This window comes from Vulpes vulpes, chromosome 13 (assembly GCF_048418805.1).
Source record: "Vulpes vulpes isolate BD-2025 chromosome 13, VulVul3, whole genome shotgun sequence".
Classification (NCBI taxonomy): Eukaryota; Metazoa; Chordata; class Mammalia; order Carnivora; family Canidae; genus Vulpes; species Vulpes vulpes.
This window is the reverse complement of record NC_132792.1, coordinates 97,027,178-97,054,878: the sequence shown is the minus strand read 5'-3', so window position 1 is coordinate 97,054,878 and position 27,701 is coordinate 97,027,178. Positions and strand designations below refer to the sequence as shown.

Here is a 27,701-nt window from a genome sequence, read left to right as displayed (position 1 = left end):
CAGAATATGAGATATTCCTTTGACGGAAGAACTAGAAGGATAGATTATGGAAATGTAAACAAAGGAGAAGAACCAGGACTCCACAGGAGCCTTCATCTGAAGGGAAGTGGGAAGAAGCAAAGATTTTTATTTGGCAGTGGACCAGTATGACTCATTCACACATTATTGTGTGGAAATAATGGTGTTGTACGTTGCGGTGAACACAAGATGGGTAAGACGGATCCTCCACCTACCCTTGAAGAGCTTACAGTTGAAATGATTGAGAATAATTTCAGTTGAAAATTACTGAAAAATACTGAAATAATTCGGATACAGTGTGTACTGAATTCTAAGAGAATCAAAAAGAAATTTTTATGATTTACTATTAGATAAAGCTCCTCTCTGTGTTATCCTTTTGATATTTATGCCAAGTCTCAAGTAAATGGTACTAGTATTCATTAAGTATTAACAAACCTGTCTACATTCTCAACTTGCCTTTAGGGCAGAAGTTATATACTTAAGAAAATGTTTCTTAATGGATTCTGAAATATTTTTTCCTCCCTCCCAAAACTTCCTCCAGGTCTCTGGTAGGATTGTAAATCATATTACTAACTTCCAACATTGGGTTGCTGTGGGCATATGATGCACTTTGATGGTATTACAACATAGGAACTTAACATTGCTACTTCGTCTCTCCAACTGCTGTCACTGATAACCACCAGCCAGCTCCTCATTCTGACAACAGTGAGACAGAAAGAAGGGTTCAGATTTTTAAACTGAAATCAATCAGTATATGGTTGGAATAATTGATGGGGGAAAATAGACCATAATTTGACATAAGGCAAAAATTTCACCTTCTTCCTTTCCTCCTCCAATTTTTGTTGAAAAAAACTGATTACTTCAACTCTTGTTCCCCATTCCCAATTTCTAGCTCTCTGAATGATACGAATGCTTACAAACAGTCAGTATAGGAAGCTAACCCAAATCTACTATGAATCATAAATCCCTCTAACCTGGGAACTAACAAAATATTATAACCAGTGGTAACTAGAAGCAAATTCCTCTCCTAACCCAAAAAGAATTAACACCTGTTTCCGGTGATTTTTTTTTTTAAACGTTTACTACAGCATCAGTTTAGTCTGTGTTGTTCAGCCTCTTCTAAGTCACTGATTTCTGGTGCTGTGTAGGGTGGTAGAGAAGTTTTCAGACAGAAATAGTCAAGACATAGGTTGCACATTAAGAATGAAGATGCTGGATGTGGGATGCCTCATTAGATCGTCCATTGGAGAGTCAGTAAATGAAATGTATTGACTGCCCACTTTATGGACAACACTATAGGAGATTGATTCAGGTACACTTGCTATGGCATAGAATAAACAGCAGCTGAACACCTGCTGTTTAATGAGATCATCTAGATGAAGATCTCTTACCCAGAGGGGCTCAGTGGCCTGTGTAGTGGAGGAAATAAGCTGGGTTCCTTGAAAGAGCTTCCAAATTCTAAATCAGGACAAATCAGAGGACTGGAGACAAATAAGCCTAAGAAAGCATCTCTCTCCATGGCAAACCTAGGCTTAAAGTCATGGTAATTACTTCATTTTTGACGCTGGGTTTTGTTTTTTAGTGAATCCTAGCCAAAATTTGTTTTTTAAATCTCAATTATTGCGACACCTTGGTGGTTCAGCAGTTGAGTGTCTGCCTTCAGTTTAGAGCATGATCCCGGGATCGGGAATCAAGTCCTGCATCGGGCTCTATGCAAGGAGCCTGCTTTTCCCTCTACCTATGTCTGTCTGTCTGTCTGTCTATCTCTCTGTCTTTCATGAATAAATAAATCTTCAAAAAAATAAATCTCAATTATTTTCTAGTTTTTAGCTATTGATGATTCTTTTGAAAATAAACTATTGTAAATGCTATTTATATTTAATGCTTTAAAAGAACCCAAGAAAAGTGAGGAAAAAATGGCTGGACCTTTTTTTACCCCCTGATTTCAAAATTAATGGTAGCTGAAATTTATGTCTTTATGGAGTTTTTGGGCTTATTTGTAAAAAACTAAATATGTTTAAATAAATACTGTTTTCTTTTCAGATTCTACAAAGGTCTATGCAGTTTGTCTAAAATGAAAAGAAAAAATTGCAACTTAGTCATTTCAAACAAAAATCTTTCTCTTACTAGATTTTTGCCTGTCTCTTCTTTTTTCCTGCCCAGTCAGTTGGCCAGAGCAATCTTATTTAGCCCTGCTTCTGTTTCAAACTGCCTTCCTCATTCCACCAAATGCCCCACCAGACTATGAACACTTGCCTGGCATGCAGCAGGAACTTTGTAACCCGGTTTTTAAAAAAAATATTATTTATTATTTATTCATGAAACACACAAAGAGAGAGGCAGAGACATAGGCAGAGGGAGAAGCAGGCTCCCCGCAGGGCCTGATGCAAGATTCAATCCCAGGACCCCAGAATCACGACCTAAGCCAAAGGCAGATGCTCAACCACTGAGCCACCCAGGCGTCCCTATAACTCAGTTTTAAGTTCAGGGAAAATTGTCCCCATTTTTGACCTCAGATGAAGTCTTTTCTCTCCCAGTGAATTTTTCCTGACTCTTCTAGACCACTTTAATCTGTCCCTGTTTGATGTGTCCTAGTGGTCTTCTCTTTGCCATACACTGACTGACACTTGGTCTTGAACTGTTTTGCCATGTTAATTTAGGCAGAATACTTACATAACAGTTTATTATTTGTGTGTGTTCTTTCCCCATTTATATTGTAAGTCCTTGAGTTTAGGAACCATGTTTAATATCTCTTGGTTACTGAACTTAGCAAAAAGTGCTATGTGGTCTTTAATCTCAGGACATAAACTACATCTGTAAGACAGTAATGCCCTTCTATTAATTACCATGAGAGCACACAACAGAAAATCTGTGCTGGTGTTTTTCAATGAATTACTTGGGCACACTTCTCACCATGAGTAGTTTCCATCACATTTCACTTATTTTTTTTCCCTCTTTCTTCTGACTTATTTTCACACAAACTCAGAATTACTTGGAAAATATCCAAACTAAATTAGTAAAATGTCTGAACTACTGAGTATTTGTAGAAGCTGTAGGTTTATTATTTTCACTCACACATAATATTCGTTTGCTTGCCAACAAAATCCTGCCAAGTAAAGGTGCTACTGATCTTAAATATAAGTCTCTCTCTCTCTCGTAATTAATATATTCGTTCTCAGAATGGTAATGTATATTGCTATAGTCCTTGAAAACAGCTTTTTTTCTCCCCCGCCCCAGCAAGGTTGTACCTTTTTACATGCTCTATCTTCTTTCCCAACTCCCAATCCTATCACCAATTTCTGATATTCTTTATGTTATTAATTTTTAAACCTCTATTTAATAAACATTTGTTTAATCGTTGTTAATTGTCATAAAATTTAAATGAGTGGATTCTGGTTTGAGGAAATTATACTATGGTTTCAAAGTCCACATGAAAGAGTGAGAATTAATCTTTGACAAGCAACTTTGTTGTGTCAGACAGTTTATATAGTATTCCATTCCATCTCCATAATAACCTGTCAAGTAAAGAGTAATAAAGGTAGTTACTCTTTAATGCAGGCATGCTACATGGTAGGCATGGTACTAAGCACTTTTATACAGTTCTCACTTGCTTCTCACATTAAACTCTTAAGATGTAAGTTTTATTAGTTTTAATTTACAGGGAAGAGTACTAAGACTCAAGGTCATTAAATGATTTGTCACACAGCTAAATGATGAAGCCATGAAATAGCAACTAATTGCAAAAAGAAGATTCTAAAGTTGCTTTCCTACTAAAGCTGCTGGGTATGTTTGGAGTGAAAATTTCATAGCATCATTGATGCTGTAAACAACATCCTGACTTCAGAGGGTCCTGACTGAGTCTGGGACCAGCTCTTCCTTGACAGCCACTGCCTAAGTTTGGGACTGGTGACATAGAGAGGGCTGAGGGTTATGGGACATCTTTGAGAAATGATTCTGTTACATCATGCTTTGATGCTCTGAACATATAATGATGATAGATAAAATATAAATAACCAAATGTATATAGTCAGGTTCAAAACAATTCTCCATCTTTGAGATCCAGAAACCAAATTTCAGAAGTGGTTGGGACTGAAGCCAGGATTCTATAGGATTCTACTCCAGAATTGGTAACAAGATTTAATTGCTGTGGGACAGAACTAAACTTGCTACTTAAAGCAGGGCAGAGAAGTTTCATTGCTTACAATAGAAGGCTAGAAAAAAAATTCTGTTGTTGATCAATACCTGGTATTAGGACTTTTGAGCTGGAGAGTTAAAGGGATAGGAAAAAAGATACAGTTTTATGACTTAAAACTGAATTAGCCAGATGCTGGCTCTGTGATTCAACTAGCAAAGTCCTCTATATCCCTGTAGCACATCAGACATACATGAAATGCCTCATGAGACCTAGCCTGGTCTAGGAGTCTGAGATAGCCTGGGAGAAACAATGGCAAAACTATTAGCAAGGAAAGAATGAGCACATAGAAAAATAATCTTTCACTACAAATGGGCTTCAAACCAAGATTCCAAAATATGTGAATGAATCTAATGCTAGTAAAGCAGCAAAACAAAACAAAAATAATAAAAACCACAAACAAACAAAAATGCCAGCTGTTATGATACCAAGATTCCACTCCAGAAGAAATTAATTATATAGAAGAGTCTGACAAAGACTTTGAAATAAGTATGTTTAGAAGCTCGGAAAGATAAATGTAGGTAGGATTTCTACTAAAAGGAGTGACAAATTATGAAGCAAACCCAAGTATAAACAAAGCAAGAGCACTTGTGTTTAAAATTAGAAATGAAAAATAGTCCTTGAACTAGAAGTTTTGGTGGATAAGATAAACTCTAGACTGGAGACCAGTGAAGAGAGAATTCATGGTTTTTAAGAGTACAGACAATTACCTAGCTCAAAATAGAGGGACAAACTGACTTCTAATTGTGCATGAAACACAGTTAAGATACATGGAGCCGAAATCCAGACACTCCAGTCTTGCCTAATAGGAGTTCCAATAGGAATGAATAGAGGATGTCTGTGAGAGATAACATGGAAACTAAAGAAAACTGAAGAAAATAATGGCAGAAAATGTTCAGATTGGAGGCGTTATGTAAGTTCTCAGATTGAAATTGTTCTTTCAGTATTGAGCAACAGTAATATACAAAAATATATGGTCAAGAACATGGCAATAAACTCTCAGGACACTGAGAGAAAGGAGAAAATCTTGAAGTCAAGTAGGGGGAATTAGGGAAGGCAGTTCCACCCTCTGGATTTTGGTCAAGAGCCTGGTACTGGAAGTTTATGCTGAAGATGGCTGGAGACTGGTTTCTCACTCTGATACCAGATGTGGCATTGTTAAGGACCAAAGCAGTACACAATTACAAGGAAAGCCTTCTTTCAAAATGTACTTAAAATGCCACTGTCAATTTGCCTGCAAATGATCAGACTATAAACTGTGTTAAAACCCAGTAGGTGGGAGGCAGGGTAGGACACTGGCCTTAGTTATGGTACTCACAATCTGAACGAATTAGTTCAAGTCACTTCATCACTTCATCTGCACAGGAGGATAATCATCCCTCCTTTATCAGCTCTCACAGTTTTGTTGCAAGTGAATTTTGTGCATAGGAGCTCTTTATAGACCTTACAGACAATTGTAGGAAACTGTTATTTCTTTATTATAGAAATGAATGTAACCTCTGGTTTTTGACCTCTTGGAGTTCATATGTTAGATTTAGAAAAAGCAAGTAAACAAAAAATCCTCACAAAAAATACGAAAATATTTGCAAAGCTGCTTGTTACAACTAAGCACAAATTATCTTGGATGCACATCAAGTGTGGAGGTTTGAAATGAACCAAAGCAATGGGTTTAATCAGGTTATGTTTAGTATTTTAAAAAATGACTTTAGATAGAATTGTTCTATCCATTTATTCCCATTTTATATTATGAAAATATTTAAGCATGTACCTAGGTTTAATAATTGTTAACATTTAACCACATTTACTTTATCTGTATATGACTATTTTTTCTGAATATTTGGAGGCAAATTGTAAACATAATGCCATTTCACCCCTAAATATCCAGTATGCATCTCATAACAAAAAAGAGTATCCACATAACCATAATGCCATTGTCATATCTAAGAAAGTTAATGGAAGTAAATACTCAATACCATTTCATAACCAGTTGAAATTCAGATTTCCCCAATTTCCTCAAAAGCCTTTTTTTGCTGTTTTCTCCCCAAATTAGAATCACCACACGCTACATTTATTAGTTGTCTTTTTAATCTCTTTCACCTGAGAATCATGCCTCCACCTTTTCTATTTTTTCTCTGCGACATTGGCTTTTTGAAGATAACAGACCAAGAATATTTTTGATTGGTGTTGAAGAATATTTTGGATTTGTATACTCCTCTCCTCCCCTCCTCCCCCTGCTGCCAGGGTACTGCTTGTTTCTCTGTGCTTGTATTTCCTGAAAACTGGACTATTTGTCTAAAAGCTTGGTTAGATTCAGGTTTACGTTTTAGATGAATGTACTTTATTATGATGTATTATACTACACATTGCATCACATTGAGAGACACATAATGCCAGGCTATTTTATTGGTAGTAAGTAAGCTAAGTAGTCTGGTTGCAGTGATTACCACCAGATAAATCCACTGTAAAGTTAAACCTTTCTCTTTGTAGTTATTAAAGGATAAAAATTGGGTACCTCCAGAATAACTTTTCTCTTAAAGAGTTTTAGCATCCCTTAATGAGTATCCTGGGCTCCTTTATTTGGCATTGCAAAATGGTGAATTTTCTGTCATTCCTTCTACTGTGAGTCTTTCATAAAGAACTTTTCCTCATCAAATAGGCATGAACTACATTTCCTCCTAAAAAAGCTTAGTGCTTCTGTGCCTTTAATTACTAATTTTCAGGATAAGAGATTTATGTAATAGTCACTTCCAGTGGTGGCAACTAAGATTTTTTTTCCTTTTCTGTTCCTGAGGGTTGCTATGAACTCAATGATTTTTTTTATAGTCCATGTTTTGTTTAAAAAAGTCAAAGCAATTTATAACTGCAAAGTACATATATTTTTTTTTGCTTGATGAGGTACAATGTGAAGCCTAAGTCCTAATGGAATGTAGTTTGCTGGGGGGAGGGGGTGTTAATCAGAATAATTTTTTTAAGTATACATTATTAAAATCCTGATCACTTTTTTTAATTTATGAGATGCTCTTTCCTGAAAGTCTCTGAGTACCTTAACCAGAGTATAACTGAAAACAAGAATGTCAAAAAGGCACATTTAAATTGTTCTCAAAATCAATCAAAAATAATGAGGTGCTGGGAAAAAGTTGTATCCTTGATAATTACATCTATCAGTATCAGAAAACAAAAGAGAACAATCAGGAAATGACAACCCCACTCCCAAGTAGCACATTAAAAAAAGGCTAATGAAAAAAAGTCTCTTTTAAAAATTGTACTAAATTAGCATTTCAAGTAAATTGACAACTTAAGCGTTGATAAAGGCCAATCTGGGGCCCAAACAATGGAAGTTCTGTTTCTACTGTTATCTGCTTTTAGAAGAAATGATCTCACTTGACTTTTTTTTGTGTTGTTGTCTTCTATATAAATGGAAGTAATTGTCCTAAGGGAGGTGACAGTCGCCCTGTACTCCTTAAGGGTTAGGACAACCTTGGAGTATTGTGCTTAATTTAGGGTTCTGTTCCTTAAAAGGTTGACCTGGAAGAGAGTAACCAGGATGGTGAAAATTGTTCAAAACGTTTCTTATACCATCCCTCTATTCTCAATTTGAAAAAGGGTTAATGTAATTGTCATATTAGATAAGGGATCCAACCTCTTCTTTACGGCTCCAGAGCCTAGAGTTAGGACCAATGGCTGACAGTAGAAAAGCAGATTTGGGTCTCAAATTAGGAAGAACTCCTTTACAAACTCAGCTGTACAGAGCTGGAGGGATTTACTTCCAAGGGAATGAACTCCCCAACGCCAACCAGCACCGTTCAAAGGTTATGATCACTTCATTTAAGTATGGTGTATGGGTGGGCAGGCATCTCTCACATATTTTGCTAAAAGTCTATCATAATAAGGATGCTTTAAAGGTTATTTAAAATCATTTTTAAAAAGAGAGATAGAAGGTAAAAATGAATTTTATGTCATGGCTTTCAGAAAGAACACCTTAACACCTCTCAATTTACATATCATTGCTTTGTATTTGGGAAATGTGAGCTGTGTGGGGAGGCAAAGTTCAAATTACAGCATTGTAAGATCATGGTATACGTTGTTTTTGATGACATGAAATTCTTATTTCATTCAGCCCCAAATTTAGGAGCTTATAGATAAGAATCTGACTTTGTTAAGAATAGAACATAACATTTTAGACACTATCTTAAGAGTAGAATTAGTATTTGAATTATCAGCAGTGACAAAAGCCTTCTCCTTCAATGATATAAGAAAACTTGTGTACATAGATCTTCAAATATGTCAGTTCATTTTGAAGGTAGTAGTAAGTGCTGGTATTTTATTATTTTGGCTTGTCAAGTGATTTTATTCTTTATTATTAATCCAGGAAAAAAAAAGTCCTAGTATATTCCACCAACATATTCATCAGTCATCATTTTTGGAGACAGTTTTCGACATATTGTATGTTTTACTGTGCTAACAAGAGAAAAGACTAGCCATTAAGTTTATGTTTCTTTGTTTTTCAGCAAGGTCACATATCAGGAATAATGCTAGAAGTATGCTAATAAACAATATATAATGTAGGTCATCTGGGAGTAAGAAATATTTTCTAACTAGTTCTAAAGGGAAATATTGTTAAAAAAGGGATAGATGTTATTTACGCAACACATGTTGCTCTATATGTCACCATCAAAAGCATCTTGTAAACAGCTCAGTGCAGTAAATCTTCCTCGGTGATCGTCAGGGTTTTCAACTCCGTGTTAGATTTAGATTCAGCACATTCAATTCACGATATGCCTAATGTACAAAAAGCCTGTTAGGTTATTGAGAATGCTTCCATTGGAAATAGGCCTGCTCTTCTGTATTTTACAAGGAATGCTACTATCCTGTGTTGCAGAAGCTAATACTATGTTAAGTGACAATAATTAAGAAAATTTTACATGAACAGCATTTATAATTTTAATTGCTTTTGAAATTATGCTAAATTTTTGTACTTGATTTTGATTTTGTTGAGTTCTTTAAAATTAATTATGATTTACAGACTGATATTTTTAATTGCTACGATTAGTGAAGCAATTTTATATGACCACGGATGAAATGATAATTCTGTAAGAATGCCTTAACAAACTGTCATTGGTGTACTTTTACAAGGGTCATTTTTTTCACATTTGGGAGCTTTCAGAATGGTTTATTTTGTTTTCCAAGATGGTTTTTAATTGAAAATATCAAATTTCATCATAAAGGAATTTATGTAACTGTGTTCTAGAAAACATAACCAATACTTTATTTATTGAATTCACCTAAGATGTACTGAGCCATATGGGGGACACAATGATAAAGATGTGAAATCATAAAGGCTGCTTTTATCCGACAGCCTAGCACTTGAAATTAAGAGAGCTTATTTCTCTTCTCAGCTGTAGGGCACTCTGACATCAGGCAAATTCTTTCTACTTCCCTGGGCCTCAGTTTCTTTATTTATGATACAAGAATTAATAAATTCTGTTCTCTCCCCTTGCCAGGACTTTTATGTAAAATGATAAAATGATGTTAGAATGCTCCGTATGGTCTTATTTCTATGGGAAAAAAGTGAATATTTAAAGGGTAGTATTGAGCAACTTCTAAAACACCTAAATTTTAGACTTCAGCTAAAAATTTTAATTACTGAATGTCTTAGCTAGATTCTGCAAGTCTCATTGGCTGTTTTATTAAGGGGTATCTAGAAGTAACGTCACAGACATTTTGGTTGGAATGAAATTGTGATTGACCTATGAGGACATCAGTTTCTGAAACTCGGCCATGTGTTACAGATTTTTAATATTAAACTTCTGTTTTTGAACTTAGGAATCCTTAAAAATATATTATGCCATAATTATGTACCTCCATTTCTTCCAACTGTTGTAGCTAAAAGTATAATATTAGGATCAAACCACAAAATCTTAGTAAGAAACTCATAGAACTTTGCCCAAGCAGATCCACAGTAGCATAGTTAACAAGACATGTAAGGCCAACATCTCAAAAAAATGCTGTGAGTAGTGTTGTTTTTTTTTTTTTAAGAAAACAATAAAAAGTGCATGTGTCTAAGTAATTCTATTTATACTTGTTTTCTCAGAAGAAGACCTATCAGTGCATCAAGTGTCAGATGGTTTTCTACAATGAATGGGATATTCAGGTTCATGTTGCAAATCACATGATTGGTGAGTGATGCTCTAAACCTTATTACAGATAGCTTTTTCTTCTACTTGTGTATATCACTGCCTATATAATTAAACAGAGTTAAAGATGAATTAATTGTTCAGCCATCAATGTTTTACCTAGGCATGATTGATTTTTATTACTATTATTAGGCCTGATAAAACGTTAGCACATTTTATTTTCTGCAAGGGCTAGTTTAGACTTCTGCAGAGGATTATATATCTACTGACAGTCAAAACACAGGTGATTAACAAATTAAACTTCTAATCATTTTTGCATTATTGAAAACTAACAGGAATGGTTAATGAACTGGATGTTAGCTTTCCATAGAGTTTTAGACAGGTTTTAATTTCAGAAGTTATTATGGTAATGGCACTGCTGTGTGTTGCTTAAGCATCTTTGTATCAAAATCTAAAGTGGTGAGTTTTTGTGATAGGGAAACATAAATAATTTAAATTGCCATAAGATCGTTTTATATGTATGGTTTCAACAGCCTGGAAATAATCATGATCATAAAGATCATGTAAAGAATTCAGTAATCATTTTTTATTTCCCCACCAAATTTTACGTAGATCTTTATATAAGTGGTTTGGGTGAAGATTGGAAGTCACTCTAGGCCAGTGTTTTCAGAGGTTTTGCCTTTATCATATGGACTAGAGCTAAAAGGATAATTTTTTTCAGTTATTCATATTGTCCCATTATCCCTTAATTCCTCTGGGGTTACCTCTTATGTTTTTTAATTTGATAAGCACTTAGTAATAACACTAAGAGTTTTACCAGCCAATTAAACTTTATCAAGCAGATCTTTTTCTACTAGTAAAATGACAATTGTTATTACTTTATGCTATTTTTGTTACTCATTTGTGTTTTTATACTTCGAGAGTTTTTTATTTCATCCTCATCTGATGGTATTCTATACTACCATAAATAATTGTGATATAATACTAAAAAGTCCAATTAACCTCATGCTCTCCTATTACCAAACTCTTAAGACAAGAAAGAAAATTCAGCATTTTTGACTCTGAACTTGTTTTCAGGGGTAAACAAGTTTTATTAGACACTAATCAGAAGCACTCTTAAGAATGCTCAGTGGAAGGGTTGCTCCAACTATCATTAATGATCATGAAAAGCAACCATAACGGAACTCCTAATTCTCTTACAGAAATTAATGAACATAAATTCAAAAGCATGTTAGAGAATTGACTAATAGTTTTTCAATAGGATTTGTTTTATAGTTTTTCAAATGACGGGTCTTTAGGAGGATAATTGCTTATCAAAGACTAAGTACATAACTGTGCAAAATGGAATGTACACACAACAGCTAGAATATTGATCCCTCTATCTCTACATTTTCCAGATTTAAGCACTAATATTATTAGTGATTTTCTAATACATTAAATAACATGTTCTCCAATGTGATAGAATAACAGTGACAGCTTTGTTGAATATTTAGCAGGTAATGACAACATGTAAGAGAGATTTAAATAATGTGTTTCCTTGCAATTTTCTTTTATTTTGGATTCCAAACAGATATTCTTTATAAACTTTCAAAACTGCTTTTTGGGAGGAGGGGGTGGGGATTAAAAAGAATGAATTGTTCTTGCCAGGAGAAATGCTAATATTTTCCGTCTCTTTATATCTTGAGTAGAGTTTATTGGTGGCAGTCATTCATAACCCTGCTTCATGCTACAGTTTTACGTGGGCTTCAGTGAAAATGTTTCTTGGAATTTGCACCTTATGGAAAATTTAGCAAAATGCTGTAGGTCGTGCTTCTGTGTAGTTTTATTCTACATACATTTATTTTTGGTCCTGGATTTTGTTATTTACCCCAGGAACCAGAGGAACAGATTGAATATATTTTTCACCATGATATTAATGTTCTTGTCCATACATCAAATTTGAATTGAATGTTGAGCAGTGAAAGGACTTTTTTGATTTTCCAATTTAAGTATCATTTGGCCATAAAATTCATTGGTTTGTCCTGGTCCTTCTTTTTAAATTGCTTTATACCTTTCCTTTTATATTTCTCTTACACTCCTTGCAACATTAGTGCATTTCCAGGGCTTTCTCCCTCTACCTTATGTGGATTAATATGACACTAACTATCTCTTGGGATCTGAGCATTTAACAATTCACCTTCCATCAGAGAAGCAAATTCTATTCCTTTCCACAGAGGGCCTAGTTATTTAATATTCATACTATTTTTAATAATAAAATATGTAATTCTCTTGCACTTGAGGCCTAAACAAATGAATAGCATCCATTTAATTGTTTTATCTGTTGACCATGCATCCAAGTCCTTCAACTCCAGTCGTGTTGTTAATATCTACAGAAAGCGAATGCATAATGGGATGATGTCACAAAGGCTAAGATATCCTTTTTTAAAATCCCAGTGTGATACTTAGTCTTTCAAATGAGGCAAGCAGCATTATTTTGTTGACTAAAATACCTCCATTGAGGGTAGGTATTTTTAGGATGTGTGTCTGTGTATGTTTTTTGTCTAATCAAAAAATAATCTCAACTAGACATTTAGCAGGAAAGAAGGATTAGAGACTATCTGAAAAGCCTCTTACTCTTTTTGTTAAGAGGGTAGATAGTGTTTTTGCAGATTTCGCTCTACATTTCAATCAGTCTAGAGGAAGGATTATGTCACCTGATGGAGGTCTGCAGATGACCCAATGAGGTGTAACTTTAAATTCCTTCTTTAACCAAGTCATTTGCATTTGCTTCTCTGTAGCACACATGTTTAATGCAACTGCAGTGTCAGACGACCTCCATGCTTCTTTCTGGAAGTGCTGGTCTCAGGCTATTGGCCAGGGACATTTGTGAAAGGAAAACCATCAATGTTTCTACCAGGTACATACCGGAGATGCTCTGCTTTAAGTGCTGTTTTGCAGCTAGGTGTGGACACATGGTCTACGTTGCAGGGATAATTACTCAATAAAAATGCATCAGGGATTTGACTTATGTCTATTAAGGAAAAAAAGAAAACCTCACTTTCCACTACATTTTGACACAGTTTCAGTAAGAAATCAGACCAGTGACTATTTAGGGGTTTCTTTTCTTCTTTACACACACGCAAAAAAGAGCTACAAAACATTTTAACAGCTTTCCTGGGGAAAAGATTTCCCTCTTTTCAAGTCTGCACAGATGAGAAATTTTTTCTTGTCTTCCTTTGTTCTTTTCACATAGTTTATGTTGGCTTTTGACCTGAGAATACAGAAAGAAGCCATTGTGTATTATGTCTTTTAATTCATTTTTTCCTAGTCTCTATCAGCATAGTAAATATTTATTGTTATTTTCTTCTTTGAGATTTCTGTTATTATTATTATTTGGTATGGATTAGCACAGATAGAGATGAAACCAGGGGATTTAAATGTGTTTAACCCAGCAAAGGAATTGCCTCATATAAAATTATGAGGCTCAACAGCAGTAGAGTAAATTTGTAAGTGCTCTGAATAAAGGGCTGTTAGGCATGTGATAATATAAAGAGATGACATTGCCAAGAACTATTTATGAGAAGCTTAATTTTTTCACTCTGATAATTCTTGACCAATAATTACCAGCCTCTAATTATCTATTTTAGTTAGAAAGAAATTTCGATCACTACGGAGGTTGGCATTGCAACCAGCGTATAAATCCCCAAAGAGACAAATGTGTTCCAAACAGCCACAAACAACTGTCTCATGAAACATAGTGAGCAAATTGCAAACGGCTGGTGGTAGACAACCAGCAGAACACTCACCATCGAAGGCCAGTCCGCTTGACAAAGAAATGATCAAAGGGGAGAAACACCATTATCCTTGGAACTGATTGCTACACTCATGGACTTTGGAGGATAAGTGGTGAGGATATAGCTATGGCCATTTCCAGGCCTCTTTTTCAAAATTCTCAGACAGATAATATGAAGCGAATGGGTATAAACCATATACCTAGGAATTATTTTTAAAAACTGACTTAGAACTGATTACTTAATAAGCTTTGGGTTTTTTTGTATTTTTCATCTGAAAAGAAAGACCAGTGCTATAATGGCAAATTTGTATCTAAGGTGGCGGAGCACCCTGTTTTGTGAAAAAAAATGGGAAATCCACAAATAGTCACTAATAAACGTGTCCTGGATAGATCAAGGATGATGCTTAGAGCATTTAGGGGAAACAAATGTATTTATCTCTTAGAAAAGCAAAGCTAAAGTTTGGAACTATAAATGATAACTAATAGGAAAACACTGATGTAAAGGTATTGACTATTTTGGTTCAAATCTCTAATACTCAGTGTTTCGTAGTTATAATTTTTAAAAGACCACGAAAAGATTCAAGTTTTCTGCAATGCACATGGGAAGATATATACCCTATGTGTTATGTTCCATGCGATATACATCACTGATGTCAAGACAAAAAGAATGCATAAATCAGTTTTGTACACTGTAGTGAATTTTTAGTCTGTTCTTGTGGCAAGTGACATTCATATGTTCTGCAATTTGTTTGATGCCCAAGGTCACAAATGGCATTCTTTTCCTTCCATTTCTTTAGTGGATGGTGTGCTGTGTGACTAATCTTCATTATAGATTTGTGACATTCAGTATCACTTCTGGAACATTTCAGCTTGAGTGCTCTTGCTTTACAATAGACTAAAACCAATATTTTGAGGTCTATAGTGGTTTTGGATTTTATATGTCTTAAGGGGAAATATCCACAGATAGGGATCTCTGCATAGGAAGATAAAGGACCATGTTGCACTTTAAACTCTCAGCTGTCATTGGCAGTTTAAAAAAAACGAATAGAAATGAATCTACAGTAATGCATCTATGTGAGGGGATATATATACACACATATACATATATATTTATGTCTGTATATATACACACATATATATACATATGTATCTGCACTATCCTAAGAAACTCAAAGTCATTAGGTTCTTTGTGGAGTTTGCATTAATTCTAAACGACAAGACTATTGAGTTCTAAGTCATCCTTTGATAGCTTACAAAACTCAGGGAATTAAGAAACAAGCATTTGGTGTTAAATATGATGAAATACTGGCTTATTTCATCAAGAGCTGGATTAAAAAAGATGAAATCTGGACAGTTTAATGGTACCAGAAAGCTACCCTCATGTGGGCAATGCTGGCTTATTTGAAAAGCCCATAAAGGGTTTCTACATGGACCATACAAAAGGGATACTTTCTCTTTAATAGCCATCTGTACAGGAGAGATGAGAAGTGGGCCAGGTCATCTCTCCTCAGCTGTCATGATATTAACGTAGGTAATGGAGCAAGCTCGGCGTTCTGCTGGGTGTTGTTTTTCATAGATGTTCATCGATTTACACAGATAATTCTATTTATTTCTTAGCGTTGGTCCAAGTGAACCAGGCACAATAACAAACATCAAAGCATTTCAAATGACTTTATCTTTGTTGGTAACGTAACTTTTGTCTAAAAAATGGTGTCACACCTACTGTGCAGATGGCTGCATGATTTGTAAACCAGCCAAAACATTTAAACAAATGTGTGATCTGGGGATAGATTAAATAAAGGATAAAATGGAGTGTGGGCCACAAATTCTAATAATCAGATGATTTTAAGTTGTGTGCAGTGTGGAGTGATGGTCACAGTGATAGCAGGGAAAGCTTGCCAATGACAGCAAGGTGCCTTATAGATCTCAGGATGGAGCCTGTGGCCTGGTAGGCCTCAGTTTGAGAACCGCACATTTGCTGTACAGCTGGCAGCTCTGTATGGGGACATCAGATAAAACTTATGTAAAATGAAGTGTTATTGCTTAGTATGAAATTGTTCAGAGAGGGAATTTGCAGACAGTAACTGAAAACAGAATTCATGGTACCAATGAAGCAGACTGTAAATATGAAGAGGGTTTAATTATCTGCGCAATTTAACAAAAATTCAAGATGTATTCAGAAAGGACATACGCAGGCATAAATAGAGCATAGCTACACTGTTTACTGAGTGCAGAATGGGGCTGCAGGAACTTATCAAGCCTCTCCTATAATAAGGTTTCCTAGAAACAAAGACATTTTAAAATAAAAGAAGACAAAAAAGACATAAAAACAAAGTCTTTCTAGAATAAGATAGCTTTCAAGAGCTCATCTTGATTACTTGGATTCTTATTTCTGAAGCAAATTTTAAAGAAAATCTCTGAGCCCATTTCTTAATTTTGGTGTTAAGCTACTAAAAGAAAGTCAGAGGTGTTTATCCTTGTTTTGTGTTTTAGCCTGCGCCTAGCAGCTTGGATTTAGTAAAAAAACAAAAAAAAAAAACTTGCAGTTGGTGGAGTTTTTAATCTACAAGCCCCTAACAAAACCCCTGAGCCATTCCTTGTGATGATAATTTTCCATGAGACCGAGGGTTCGGATCAAGTCCATAGAGAGGTTGAAGATTCAGTTTCTTGTGACATTTTAAAACGTACTGCCCTTAAAGAGGCCTCCGAAAATTGTTGTTCTCAGGCCCAATTACTAGATGCCAGCCTTCCATCCTAGGTTCTGTACAGAGAAGCTGGGGAAAGAGTCTGTGCCAGATGGATAGTTCCATGTGACTGGCTGAGGCACACTGGCCGGGCTTCTGGCTCTGGTTTGGTCCTTGCCTTTGACTTGTTGGAGAATAGGCCACAAGTGTATCTCTATTTCACTCCCCTGCTTGATATGTGGATTCTCAAATGCCAGTGTCCGTTTCTGAATGAAGTTTGCAAAAACATTTCTGAATGGGAGGCACCGAGAGTCATGGACAGTAGACACGGAAAGATGGACCCCGCCTGCACCCATGCCCATGTGCACACACACACCCCGTGACCTGCTTCCCCCAGGTTCCTTCAGACACGTAAAAAGTCAAGGTCTCTGCTGACCCAATTCCAGAGGTCATTTCCTAGTTTCTGGGCTGTTAATAGCAGTAAACAAAAGAAACAGAGCCAATATGGAGAGTGGGTATCGAACTTCAGCTGCTCATATTGTTGCATTTGGTGAGCTGATGGGGTTTCGTAGGTCACCTTTAGAATTATGCCTATGACAGCAGTAGCTACCTGCCAAGATTGCAAGGTATCTCACAGCTCTCAGGATGGCGCCTGTGGCCCGGTAGGCCCCAGTTGGAGGGGTACACATTTGCTGTACAGCTGGCAGCTCTGTATGGGGCAGCCGTGTGGGCTGCTAGGGAGCTGGAAAGGAGACAAGCATGAAATTTCTTCTAAACCCAACTCTGTTTTTCTGTACTGTTGGCTGCTTCTCAGTTCCTTGACAAAAAAACCAATCAGGCACCCTTTAATCCGCCTGTGATTACCACTGGTATAAAAAGAGAAGCATAATGAGGAAAAATGCCTCGTTTTGTTGCCTTCAAAAGCCAACAAATTGGAGTTAACTTGACAGGAAGTGGCTTAATAATTAGATTATTTATTTATTCCTGACACATATCCCCCTGTTACTGGTCTCAGGAGACCCTGTAGATGGTACGATTTTCAAGCTGCCATTACTTCGCTGTCTTCTGCGAACAAAGAAGCTACTGTCTATCAGTCAATTAAACGCACTCTTTAAGCAGAGGCTTCGAAGACCTCAATGGAGAGAGCCCTGGGACACTGTGGCTGATGATTCCTTTCTCTGTACTGTACATCACACTCTCAACTACAGTCCCCACAGAGATGGAATAAAGTCATGCATTAAAATATCACTTGTTGATTTGTTTGCTAATGAAGAGCCATTGAAATGTTTGTGTATTTCTATGGCAAAATTGTTGATAAAAGGGCCTACTTGCCTGCATATCTGAGTTCATCTGCTGTGAGTGCTTATTTAAGAATTATTAAAATTAAAGTCGATAAACAACAGAATAAAAAAAAAAACACCCTCAGAGAACAGGAGTTTTCTTGCCGTCTTCATCAAATTAAGTGAATAAAGTCAGGAAAAACAGAGGAATTGGTGTCATCTTGAGCTCTTGCTTACACTGCATTAATCCAAACATGGTTTTCTCTGACATAAAAATGTAAGTCGTTTTCAGAGTATCTGGGAGCTACACCTTTTAAGTGTGAAAAGATATCAGAATCCCTTCGTGAGAGTAATATACTTGGAAATTTTGTTTTTTTTTTTCTTTAAAATGAATGACATTTTTGCTGCCGTTTCTCTAACTCGGTGAGTATGAGCAGAGGCTTTACTAGGGAGCTTAGTGGGGGCTTTTACAACCAGACTAATAGAACATCTATGGCATGTCAGACTCAAACTCACGGTCACATGGATTGTAAAGAAATACAGCTTTCCTTCTATGTTCCTCTTCCTGTTTTCTTTTTTTTCCCCCTTTTTCTTTTCTTAACATTATTTTATTTCCATCTAAGTGGTGCTGACTTTTCAACACCATGTAGTTAAGGTTTTTATCCCTTAATATATTCATCAACTTCTTACTACTTACTGTTTACTGTGTACAAAGGTTGCCTTGGCTGGACTTCTCTGGCTCCTTTTAATTGGTTTTATATTTTAAGAGTACATCTGTTGTTAGGTTGGAGGTCTAGAGGTCTGTCTAGGTTGAAAGACTCAGATAATATTGTGACAGCACTCTGCTGAAATGTTTAGCTATCGCTCTGCCACTTAAAGGGATAAATTTGGGATTTAAACCAAGGCCACTGAACATTGAAAAGTGTCCCCTCTTCCTCCCATCAGACTTTGTAAATGTAATCAAGGTTTTAATGATAGTTTTCATGATTACCTGACAACAGGCTGTAAGGAATTAATTCAAGACATCATCAGATGGTCATATTCCTTATTTCTACCCTGTTATTCCAAGTCATTTTGTTAGAAAAAGCTTAGATACTCGGAGGTGTTCTCTAATAGAAAATGAATTTGAAACCCTTTCATTAATTGGTGATTAATATATTTCAGGATTAGTTTAAGCAGGGCCCTACCTCCTGCCCAGTCAAGTATGTTCTGGTTAATATCCAATTATCTGCACCTTCGTAGTTATTATGTCTTAATATTTCGGATATGATAACCAGAAACTTGAGAGTAATGCTAATGAGGAGCACAGAGCAAGAATTAACCAATGACATACTCAATGATCCTTGGTGGGGAAAGAATCTCTTTCTTCCCCTTAATGCCTTGCTTCAGCATCTTCTGGGCCCTGACTGAAAAGTAAGACTTTCAACCACAGCAGGCAGAACTCAGAAAACGAATCATTTTCTCTTGCAATACTAGGAACCTGAAGGTGCAGTTCACCTGCAAACATTGCTTAAGTTTATTTTATGGAGACTAGGAATAGGCAACGGAAAGCCAGTTTGTGTCTTCAAACAGGAAACATCATGTTCTGCAAAGCCGCAAGTTGTTACCTCTCCAAAGGATGTTTTAATTCAGATGAATTTGAAATGCCTTTAATATTTCACCGAGGAAACACTTTTCCCTGCTACCTTTAGTCCTTCTCACCTCAAATTTATCACCACGATGTATACATGTTGTGCCCCTGTCGAATTTTTTGTGCAGGCAGTTTCACTTTCGAACAATCTGACGAGGCTCCCCTAGCAGTGCCTGCCAGGGTAGTATGTGCTGCTTCAAAACACGTAGCTTTAAATAGTGCACTTTGTACATTACCCCTTTATATGCTGTATTGTAATGAAGCAACATCAGTAAATTGCAATGAAGGGCGATTGTTGCATGGGGATGACTACTACACCTTGGGGTCCATTTGCACCAGATTATTCTTTTTATTGTTATTATTACTTCCCATCTTCTTTACTCTCTTGCTGCCGAACTTGCTGTTGGCCACCGGTGCAACACAGAGGGGATCTTAAGGAACATTGCAGGCATCATTTTTTCCTCTTAGGCACATACCAATCACTGTTCAGTTCCAAACTCAGATATCCTGGGGGCTTTGTGCGTCTTTATTGATGCTACTTTACTCTGTTGACTTCATTCGTAATGTCCTTCATCTTCATCTTCTTAGGTGAACAAATTTACTGTGAATAAAAGTGATCCGTTTCTTTTCAAACATTTCGTGTAGGTGTTATAAATTTGTAGTTGGGATGATCAGCTGATCCATCCCTTCCCCCAGACAGGTTTAATAATTTAACACAGGGGATTGAGAGGGGATTACCGTTTAAGAGAAAGATTTGTATTTGCAGTGTCTTCTTGGATTTCCTTAAAACACAGATTAAAGTCATTATGAATATTATATGCATTCGTAACATCTCTTTACAAAATGGCTTATTTCCTGCCCCAACCAACTACTGTCCCCCAATAACTAATAAATAAAATAGTGTAGATTTAAGTGAGGGAGCCTCTGTTCTTATTGAACGGAATTGTGAGTAAGGTTTTAGTTTAGGGATAACAATCTGTGAATTTGGGGTGACTCTTCATCTTTCTACCATCATAATTTTAATACCTGTGTCCATTTGTTTTTTCAAATTGTTAGTGCAGCTGTTGTTCTGTTTTTCTTTTCCTAAGGCTGGGCTCCTGTGCAGCATTCAAACTAAAATCTAGAATTAGAGCTGACACACCTTCAATTGAACTATCAAGTCTTTTAAAACTGCTTGGCCAGTGACGCCAGTCCCGCGCTATTTGACTGTACATGCTTCCGATCGTGGGCCAAAGAGCATTGATTTTTAGCTGTCATTTCTAGTGCACATACTGTAGAATTGAAATTTAAACCTTAATCCACTCAGTAATGCAATTAATTTTTAATGCGCAGTAATACTAATTGAAATAGCCTGAATTTAGTAAGTCACCACAAGACATTTTCAAAAGCAAGAGTCTCCACTGAGAACTGGAAGGACAGATGATCATTGTTACAGTGTTTACAGGATAAATGCTTGCTCTGCAAACCTCAGTGGAAAGGGAGTTTTCTTTAAATTAGACCATAGTATATCTCTGTGAATAGAAATATCTCAGAGAGGGATCCCTGGGTGGCGCAGCGGTTTGGCGCCTGCCTTTGGCCCAGGGCGCGATCCTGGAGACCCGGGATCGAATCCCATATCGGGCTCCCGGTGCATGGAGCCTGCTTCTCCCTCCGCCTGTGTCTCTGCCTCTCTCTCTCTCTCTCTGTGACTATCATAAAAAATTAAAAAAAAAAAAAAAAAAAAGAAATATCTCAGAGAGAATTCTGACCCTCTGCCCACCAGAACAGGTGAAAATTTTTCTGACTAACTTTAAAAAAGACAGCATCATATTAGTTAGAAATATCTTAACATAGTAGATGTAAAAAATTATATTAACCCAGTTTTTTTTTCAAAAGAGCAATCATAAATAGTTGCAGATGAAGTCACCTGCCGACAGTGTCATGGTCAAAAGCAACAGTCTCAATGGGTAATCTCATTATATGATGTATATTTGAGATACTGTTTTCAAATTTGATGAATGCACATACTCTCTCAGCTGCCTATAAATCTGTTGCCTTGTTTTGGTATATTTATATTCCTGTAAACAAAAATATACTCTACTTGTATTTCAAACTGTGTTCCTTTAGCTTTTGCATATTATTTCAAAATGCCCTTTTAAAAGTTTTGTGAAGTGGTTCTTTTTTTTTTTTCTAGCTAGAGTAAAGCAAATTCTGCACAGTAAAACCGAGTAGGTTTCTAGTCATTTCTACACTAAAAAGGTTCTCCAACCACATTTATCTGCTAGTAAATGAGGACTTTTTAAAATGCATCAGTTCTACTGATGAATGGGCTTGTGAGTGTTCAAAATGAGCACCAGCATTGCTTTAAAAAAAAAAAAAAAAGGCCAGCATTGTATATCATGCTTTCATGGCTCTCACATTATAGTATTTAATAAGCTAATAGTGCTGTTAAATATTTAGTAAAGGTTCCCTTGTAACCCTGCTATCTATTCAGATGGGATTTGAAGACATTTTTTCAGTACATAAGTAAAAATGATGTTCGAAAACTTGAAGTGGTTGTAGCATGGCATCTTTTCTAAATGAAGTGTGGGGTAACACGGTGCAAATGAGGTCAGCAGATTCACGCCTACCAACACCTGAGTCATTTCACATGCTTTGAACTCAGGGTTCGAACTGGTTTTCACTTTGTCACTGTTAAGTCAAAGTGCTCTTGGGGTTATTTACATAGCATACTAAAAATGACATTATAGTATTTTAAAAACAAAAAGGAAGCTCTTTACATTATGATTATTTTAAGCCATCCTATCATCATCAGTGGAGCTTTATTACAGACATTTTCTCTTTTTCACTGAATAGAGGGGAAAAGAAAGAGATGAGGGCAGAACAGTTTATGTTCCACTCCCAGCATATTATCAAATCCAGTTGGGGTTTAGTAAGTTAAATCTATTAAACATCTATTTTGGGTATACCATGGCAAATACTGAATAACAGATATTGTTTTACACACCCATATGATGCAAATGGATCATCCTTATCAGCTCTTTCTTATCATATGTGATAGTTATTATCTAAATAGCGGTTATTGTTCCTTTAATCTGTAATGACAGTTGGTTTCTAGGATCCTTATGCAAAAATATTGGCAGTAAATATGATGCTAACATCATTACTGTCATGTTGGTGGGTCAGAATTCAGATCTAAATCTTTCAGTGCTCTCACTGTGTTACTAGTTTTGAAGGTGTAAAGATAAACATTGGTAGTTTGTTCAGATTTGTATGTAATGTGGTTTGCTCTTCTAGGAGCCTATTTGCTTGATTCTAATTTTCATCCTGTTTTATATGCAGCCAGTGACCACAGTATTCATTCAAACTGCACAGAGACACATCTCATCTGTAAAACACAGCTTACTGATCTTATTTGCTATTTGTATTCTCCTAAAAAGAAACACAGGATTCATATGATGGCGGCGGGGGGCGGGGGTGGTGGTAACATTTCGTTTTGAAATGATGTATATCACATACATGTTCATATCAAAGAAATGCATGATAAAGGATGGATAAAGGAGATAGCTTTAGGTATACATGAAGCAGGATAGAAGGAATGTGATACAGGGTTCATATATAGGTGTGTTTAATATGCGTTGCTTGATGTATGTTGACCTCAGGTTACAAGAGTAGAAAATCCCATTTTCCAGCTTGTTTCAAATGTAGTAAAAATGCTGCTTCAGTTGCTTTATGCTACTCACATTGGGAAAGGTGCTTATACTGTGATAATTATCATCAAGGAATATTAATGCGTTCAGCATTTGTAACCCAAAAACTCATTATAGCTTAAGCTGTGCATCATCTGTGAAGAGAGAACTTTGCCAGAATTCGCTCTTCACAGGGGTTGCCTCCTGCTTGCTGCGGAGTGGTCAGAGTACTGCAAGAGGTCACTTAGGCTATTTTTGAAAGCTGAAGTTTTGCAGTTTTTGAATCACTACCTTCTGTCTAAAGAGCTTATTGTTCTTGCCTCAAAATGTCCCTTTAATTGAATGCATAGTGAAGTGCAACTACTAATAATAACAATAATAAACAAATAAGGAAGTAACTGCGTAGAGCTGCATAGAATTCAAGAGGTTGGCACATACCATCCATAATTGAAGTATTGGTGTCTTTCCTTTTGTCATTGAGCAAAGGGATTCATTTACACCAGTTTCCTTAATGCAGGTGCCCTTGGGTTTCAGATAGAAATGCCCCCACTGGGGCTCCACTTCACAGCCCTCTGGCTGGAAATTGTGTAAATAAGACTGCAGGGTCAGCCTTCCCTTTTTGGCAGCAGTGTCCTTAATTAGTCTGTGACAGTCTTTCACATGAGCCTACACTGTTCCTGGGGTCATTCCTCACACATCTTAGACATCTATCTCATGTGCACATAGATATTTTTGTATGTCTGTTGAAAATCATTCCCTTAGGGGAATATTGACATGGTAGGAATGAGAATCCCTGGGTGTGTCCAGAATTCTATAACTTAATCTGATCAAAATATCTGGTTAGATGGCTCCGTGATAAATTCTAGGTGGTTAGTTTCATAAGAACATTGTGCCCTCACCTCAGGTTGGCAGCTTGTTGAAGAGGAGCTGTGTGCTTGGGATATTTTTATGTGATTAAATTCCATTATTTTTCTCCCACTGATCCATTGCTTGTCATTTCCCATAAGCGACACTGCTCTGTACTGGATGTTATAGTTTGTGTTAGGCCAGGCAAAGAGCACTCACTAATACTCACTCCTCCCAGGCTATCTGAATTTGCAGGACTGCTGTGTTCCTGAGGTCGAATTGTGACCCTGCCCCTGCCCCTGGGAGGACTAGAAAAATATGTTTCATAACTTCTCGTAGACCTATATGAAGAATAAGAAGGAAAACCATGAAGCCCATAGGCTCCTTTTAGATGAACTCTAAGGTTGGCATCCATCAAGCAGAAAAGCTTACCGTTGTGTGGGAGCTTCTTTACCGTGAGGGGTCACTGCTGGGGGTGCTGAGTCGGTCCTAGCGGAGGGCCCAGAAGAACCACGTAATCATTCATAGAACCCAGCAGACATGAATGCACAAGTTGATAATCTGGAGTCAACTTTCCCAAATGGAACTTACTTACCTCTTAGAATCACTTACAGGAAGGAATGCTGACAGAACGAGTATACCCTGAATTCAGTGCAGGTATCATAAGCTTGTTCCAATGGAAGCAATCTGGGTTTTATTTTGTTGTGTGTGGTTTTGTTTGTTTGGGTGTCTGTTTTGTTGAATGGGACACAAGCTTTGTTTTCTTCAGTGGTGCCCCCATGCCACAAAATGGTTGGAAGTCCCAAGCCAGCACCCTATTCTCATTAGTTTTGGGTTGCAATGCTGACATAATAGTTGAGAGATACAGTGGGTACAGATCTTCTGTGAGGATGTAAACTTAATAATCTTTATGAATTTTGAGTAACTCATAACTCCACTTCCTCGCCAAAAGAATTACGTAAAGATTGCTCTAAATCCTTCAGCCATTCTCTGCACTTGTGATAGATGCCATCCTCTTTACCTTGAGGCGTTAGAAATGAAAGTGTGGTTTTCTTTTTTCTTTTTTCTTTTTTTTGCAAGAGATAAAAATGTATACTTTATAAGGAGCAAATTGCATTTTCATGTTTAAGTTCACTATTTGCACTTGATGTGGTGAGATCCAAATGTGAAGAATTGCCTTTGACATTATTTCTCTGTCTCCTGCATCCTGAGCTTGCTGCATTATTATGTTGAAGTGCACCATCGCATGGGATAAATGTGATGCTGAAAACCTGGAAGTAGGGAAAAGATTGCATTCTGTGTCCAGGCTGTTTTCGATAACTGTAACTTCTTTACTTACTGACACAGTTTAATTTATCTTAGTAATGATACATTCAATAAAATTGTGAGCCTATGTGTCTTTTAGGTAAAATTTGTAATCTTCCAAGTGTTACGGGTTGGGGTGGAGGCAAAAAGGGCTCTCATTTCTAAATGAAAAGGTAATTTAAACTTTCTTTAGAAGTCTGCTTTACATAATCTATATCTTGAACTATCACATATTATTTTATAAACTACAATTTAAAGTACATTCATTTCAGAGGTCTTAAAATACACTCTTTGTTTCTGAATTCTCATTCAGATTTTCTCTCAGTAACTATGGTTTCCTGATTTTTTTAATGGCCAAGATTTTTTTTTAAAATAGAATTTTTGTGGAGTTTTTGTTTGTTTGCTTGTTTTTGTTTTTTTTGTTTTTGGTTTGTATTTCACTGTGTGTGTTCTCATGTACACAAGTCTAAGTGTAGGCATGTACTGCTAACCTTTTAGCAAAGACTAACTGGAACACCACTCCCTGTCTTATGTTTAACAGGTTTCCAACAGCTTAGAGAGATAGTATAAAAGTGAACTGAAAACCATGGAGCTTATGTTGGAGTCTGATGTTTGAAAAAGAGATATTGGAAAAGGATGTTTTTTGGCTTGGCTCCCTTTTTAGATGTAATTGCTGCTTCATTAGGACTTGGAAGAGTTTCCTGTGGTTAAATTTAATCAAATGGCTCAGAATAACAAATTTGTACACTCAGAATTCCAAGACAGTCCTGTACATAAAATATAATTTTTCTAAATTTAAAACACACACACACACACACCACAACCACCATCAACAACTGGTTTGTAAAATGCTGTGTGGTACTATCACAAGCCTTGATCCTATTCCCTATTGGTAATGGATTGATAAATGATCATGCATAGAAGTAGAAGTCATAAGAAATAACATTTCAAAGGGTTTGGGGTTTGCTGGGCTCTGGTAAGAACCCACACTTGAGCAAACCATATCTTGAGTGCACTAAAACATAGATCGTGAATGAGTATCAGTCATTTGCTTTTTAGGCTGTGACAAGAGATTGTTATCATTACTCCCCTTTGACAGACGAGGAAATTAAGGCTTGAGCAACTGGCCCCAATGTACAGGGCTAGTGTGCAGAGTGGAAGGAGGCACACTTTCTACCCCTCTCACCCTTGCTTACAGTGTTGCAATATTAACTCCCCTGCCCACCGCCCACCCCGGCACAGTTTTTCCTATGGGGAGCCTGCCTGGAGTTGTGCGTGGTGACCCCTTTGCTATCATTGCATCAAAACCTGATCCTGGTGCCATTTTCTGAGCAAAATAACTGATCTTTGGTTTAGATAAAATTTGAGATTTCCATGAAAAGTAGCAAGTAAGGATTTAGCCCTGTTTTTCTTTTCTATCTCCTTCAGTCAAAGTACTTAGAAAGAGCTGAGTGTATTTCTGCTTTCGGATTCTTTGGAAATTGTGGGAAACAGGCAATGAAATGACAAAAGTGGGATAAGTTCAGTGTAAATGGACATGAGTATAGGACATGGTTTTGCCTACATGCTGACATGAATGTGCGGCATTGCAATGCCCCTGAGCCTGTAAAGTAGCAAGTAGTTCTGTTTATACCTTTCTGAAAGGTGAGTCCGTAGATTTAAATAATAGTACCTTTGCTCTGGATGATATTTAGAATCCAGAATCAGGCACACTACAGTGTATAAAAACACACATGCCATAGACATATCCTAACAGCACACACACTAATTCTCGTCAGAAAGAGGAAGCAGTTTGGAAAACCCCAACATTTCTAGAAGCCTCTTTCTGCAGGTGTCTGTACAGGAATCCAGGATAGGAGCATGCACAGAATAATGCAGCTACTGCACATTCATTTAAACACGCAGAAAGCATTGACATAACTCTATGCGGCTTGACAATACAATTTATGATGTTTATCACAGTTGGCTTTTTTATAGGTTTTTGAACCAACGATATAATTTATTAGATGCCAAAATGTGTTATTAGGTACAGAAAGAGTAATGAAGAAGGACAATCTCTATGTTCATACTTTTTGTACATGTTGTATTGCTCTATATTAGGCAAAAGGAATCAAAACATGCTTTGAATTTCACTCGCGAAACAAGAGCAAAATTGTGCAGGTTTCCTCCCAA

General features: G+C 36.6%; 1 protein-coding gene across 8 annotated transcripts in view; it reads left to right on the top strand.

Annotated features, from left to right (window-relative positions):
* ZNF521 (zinc finger protein 521) overlaps positions 1-27,701 on the top strand; it is a 275,219-nt gene that overhangs the window by 136,286 nt on the left and 111,232 nt on the right. For 4 of the 8 annotated variants that reach the window (XM_026006512.2, XM_026006515.2, XM_072735124.1 and 1 more), the window contains one exon: positions 10,302-10,386. In XM_026006512.2, coding sequence (XP_025862297.1) covers positions 10,302-10,386 — 85 coding nt within the window. The remainder of the gene's footprint in view (positions 1-10,301; positions 10,387-27,701) is intronic. The other 4 variants (XM_072735121.1, XM_072735123.1, XM_072735125.1 and 1 more) reach the window with 1 other exon arrangement.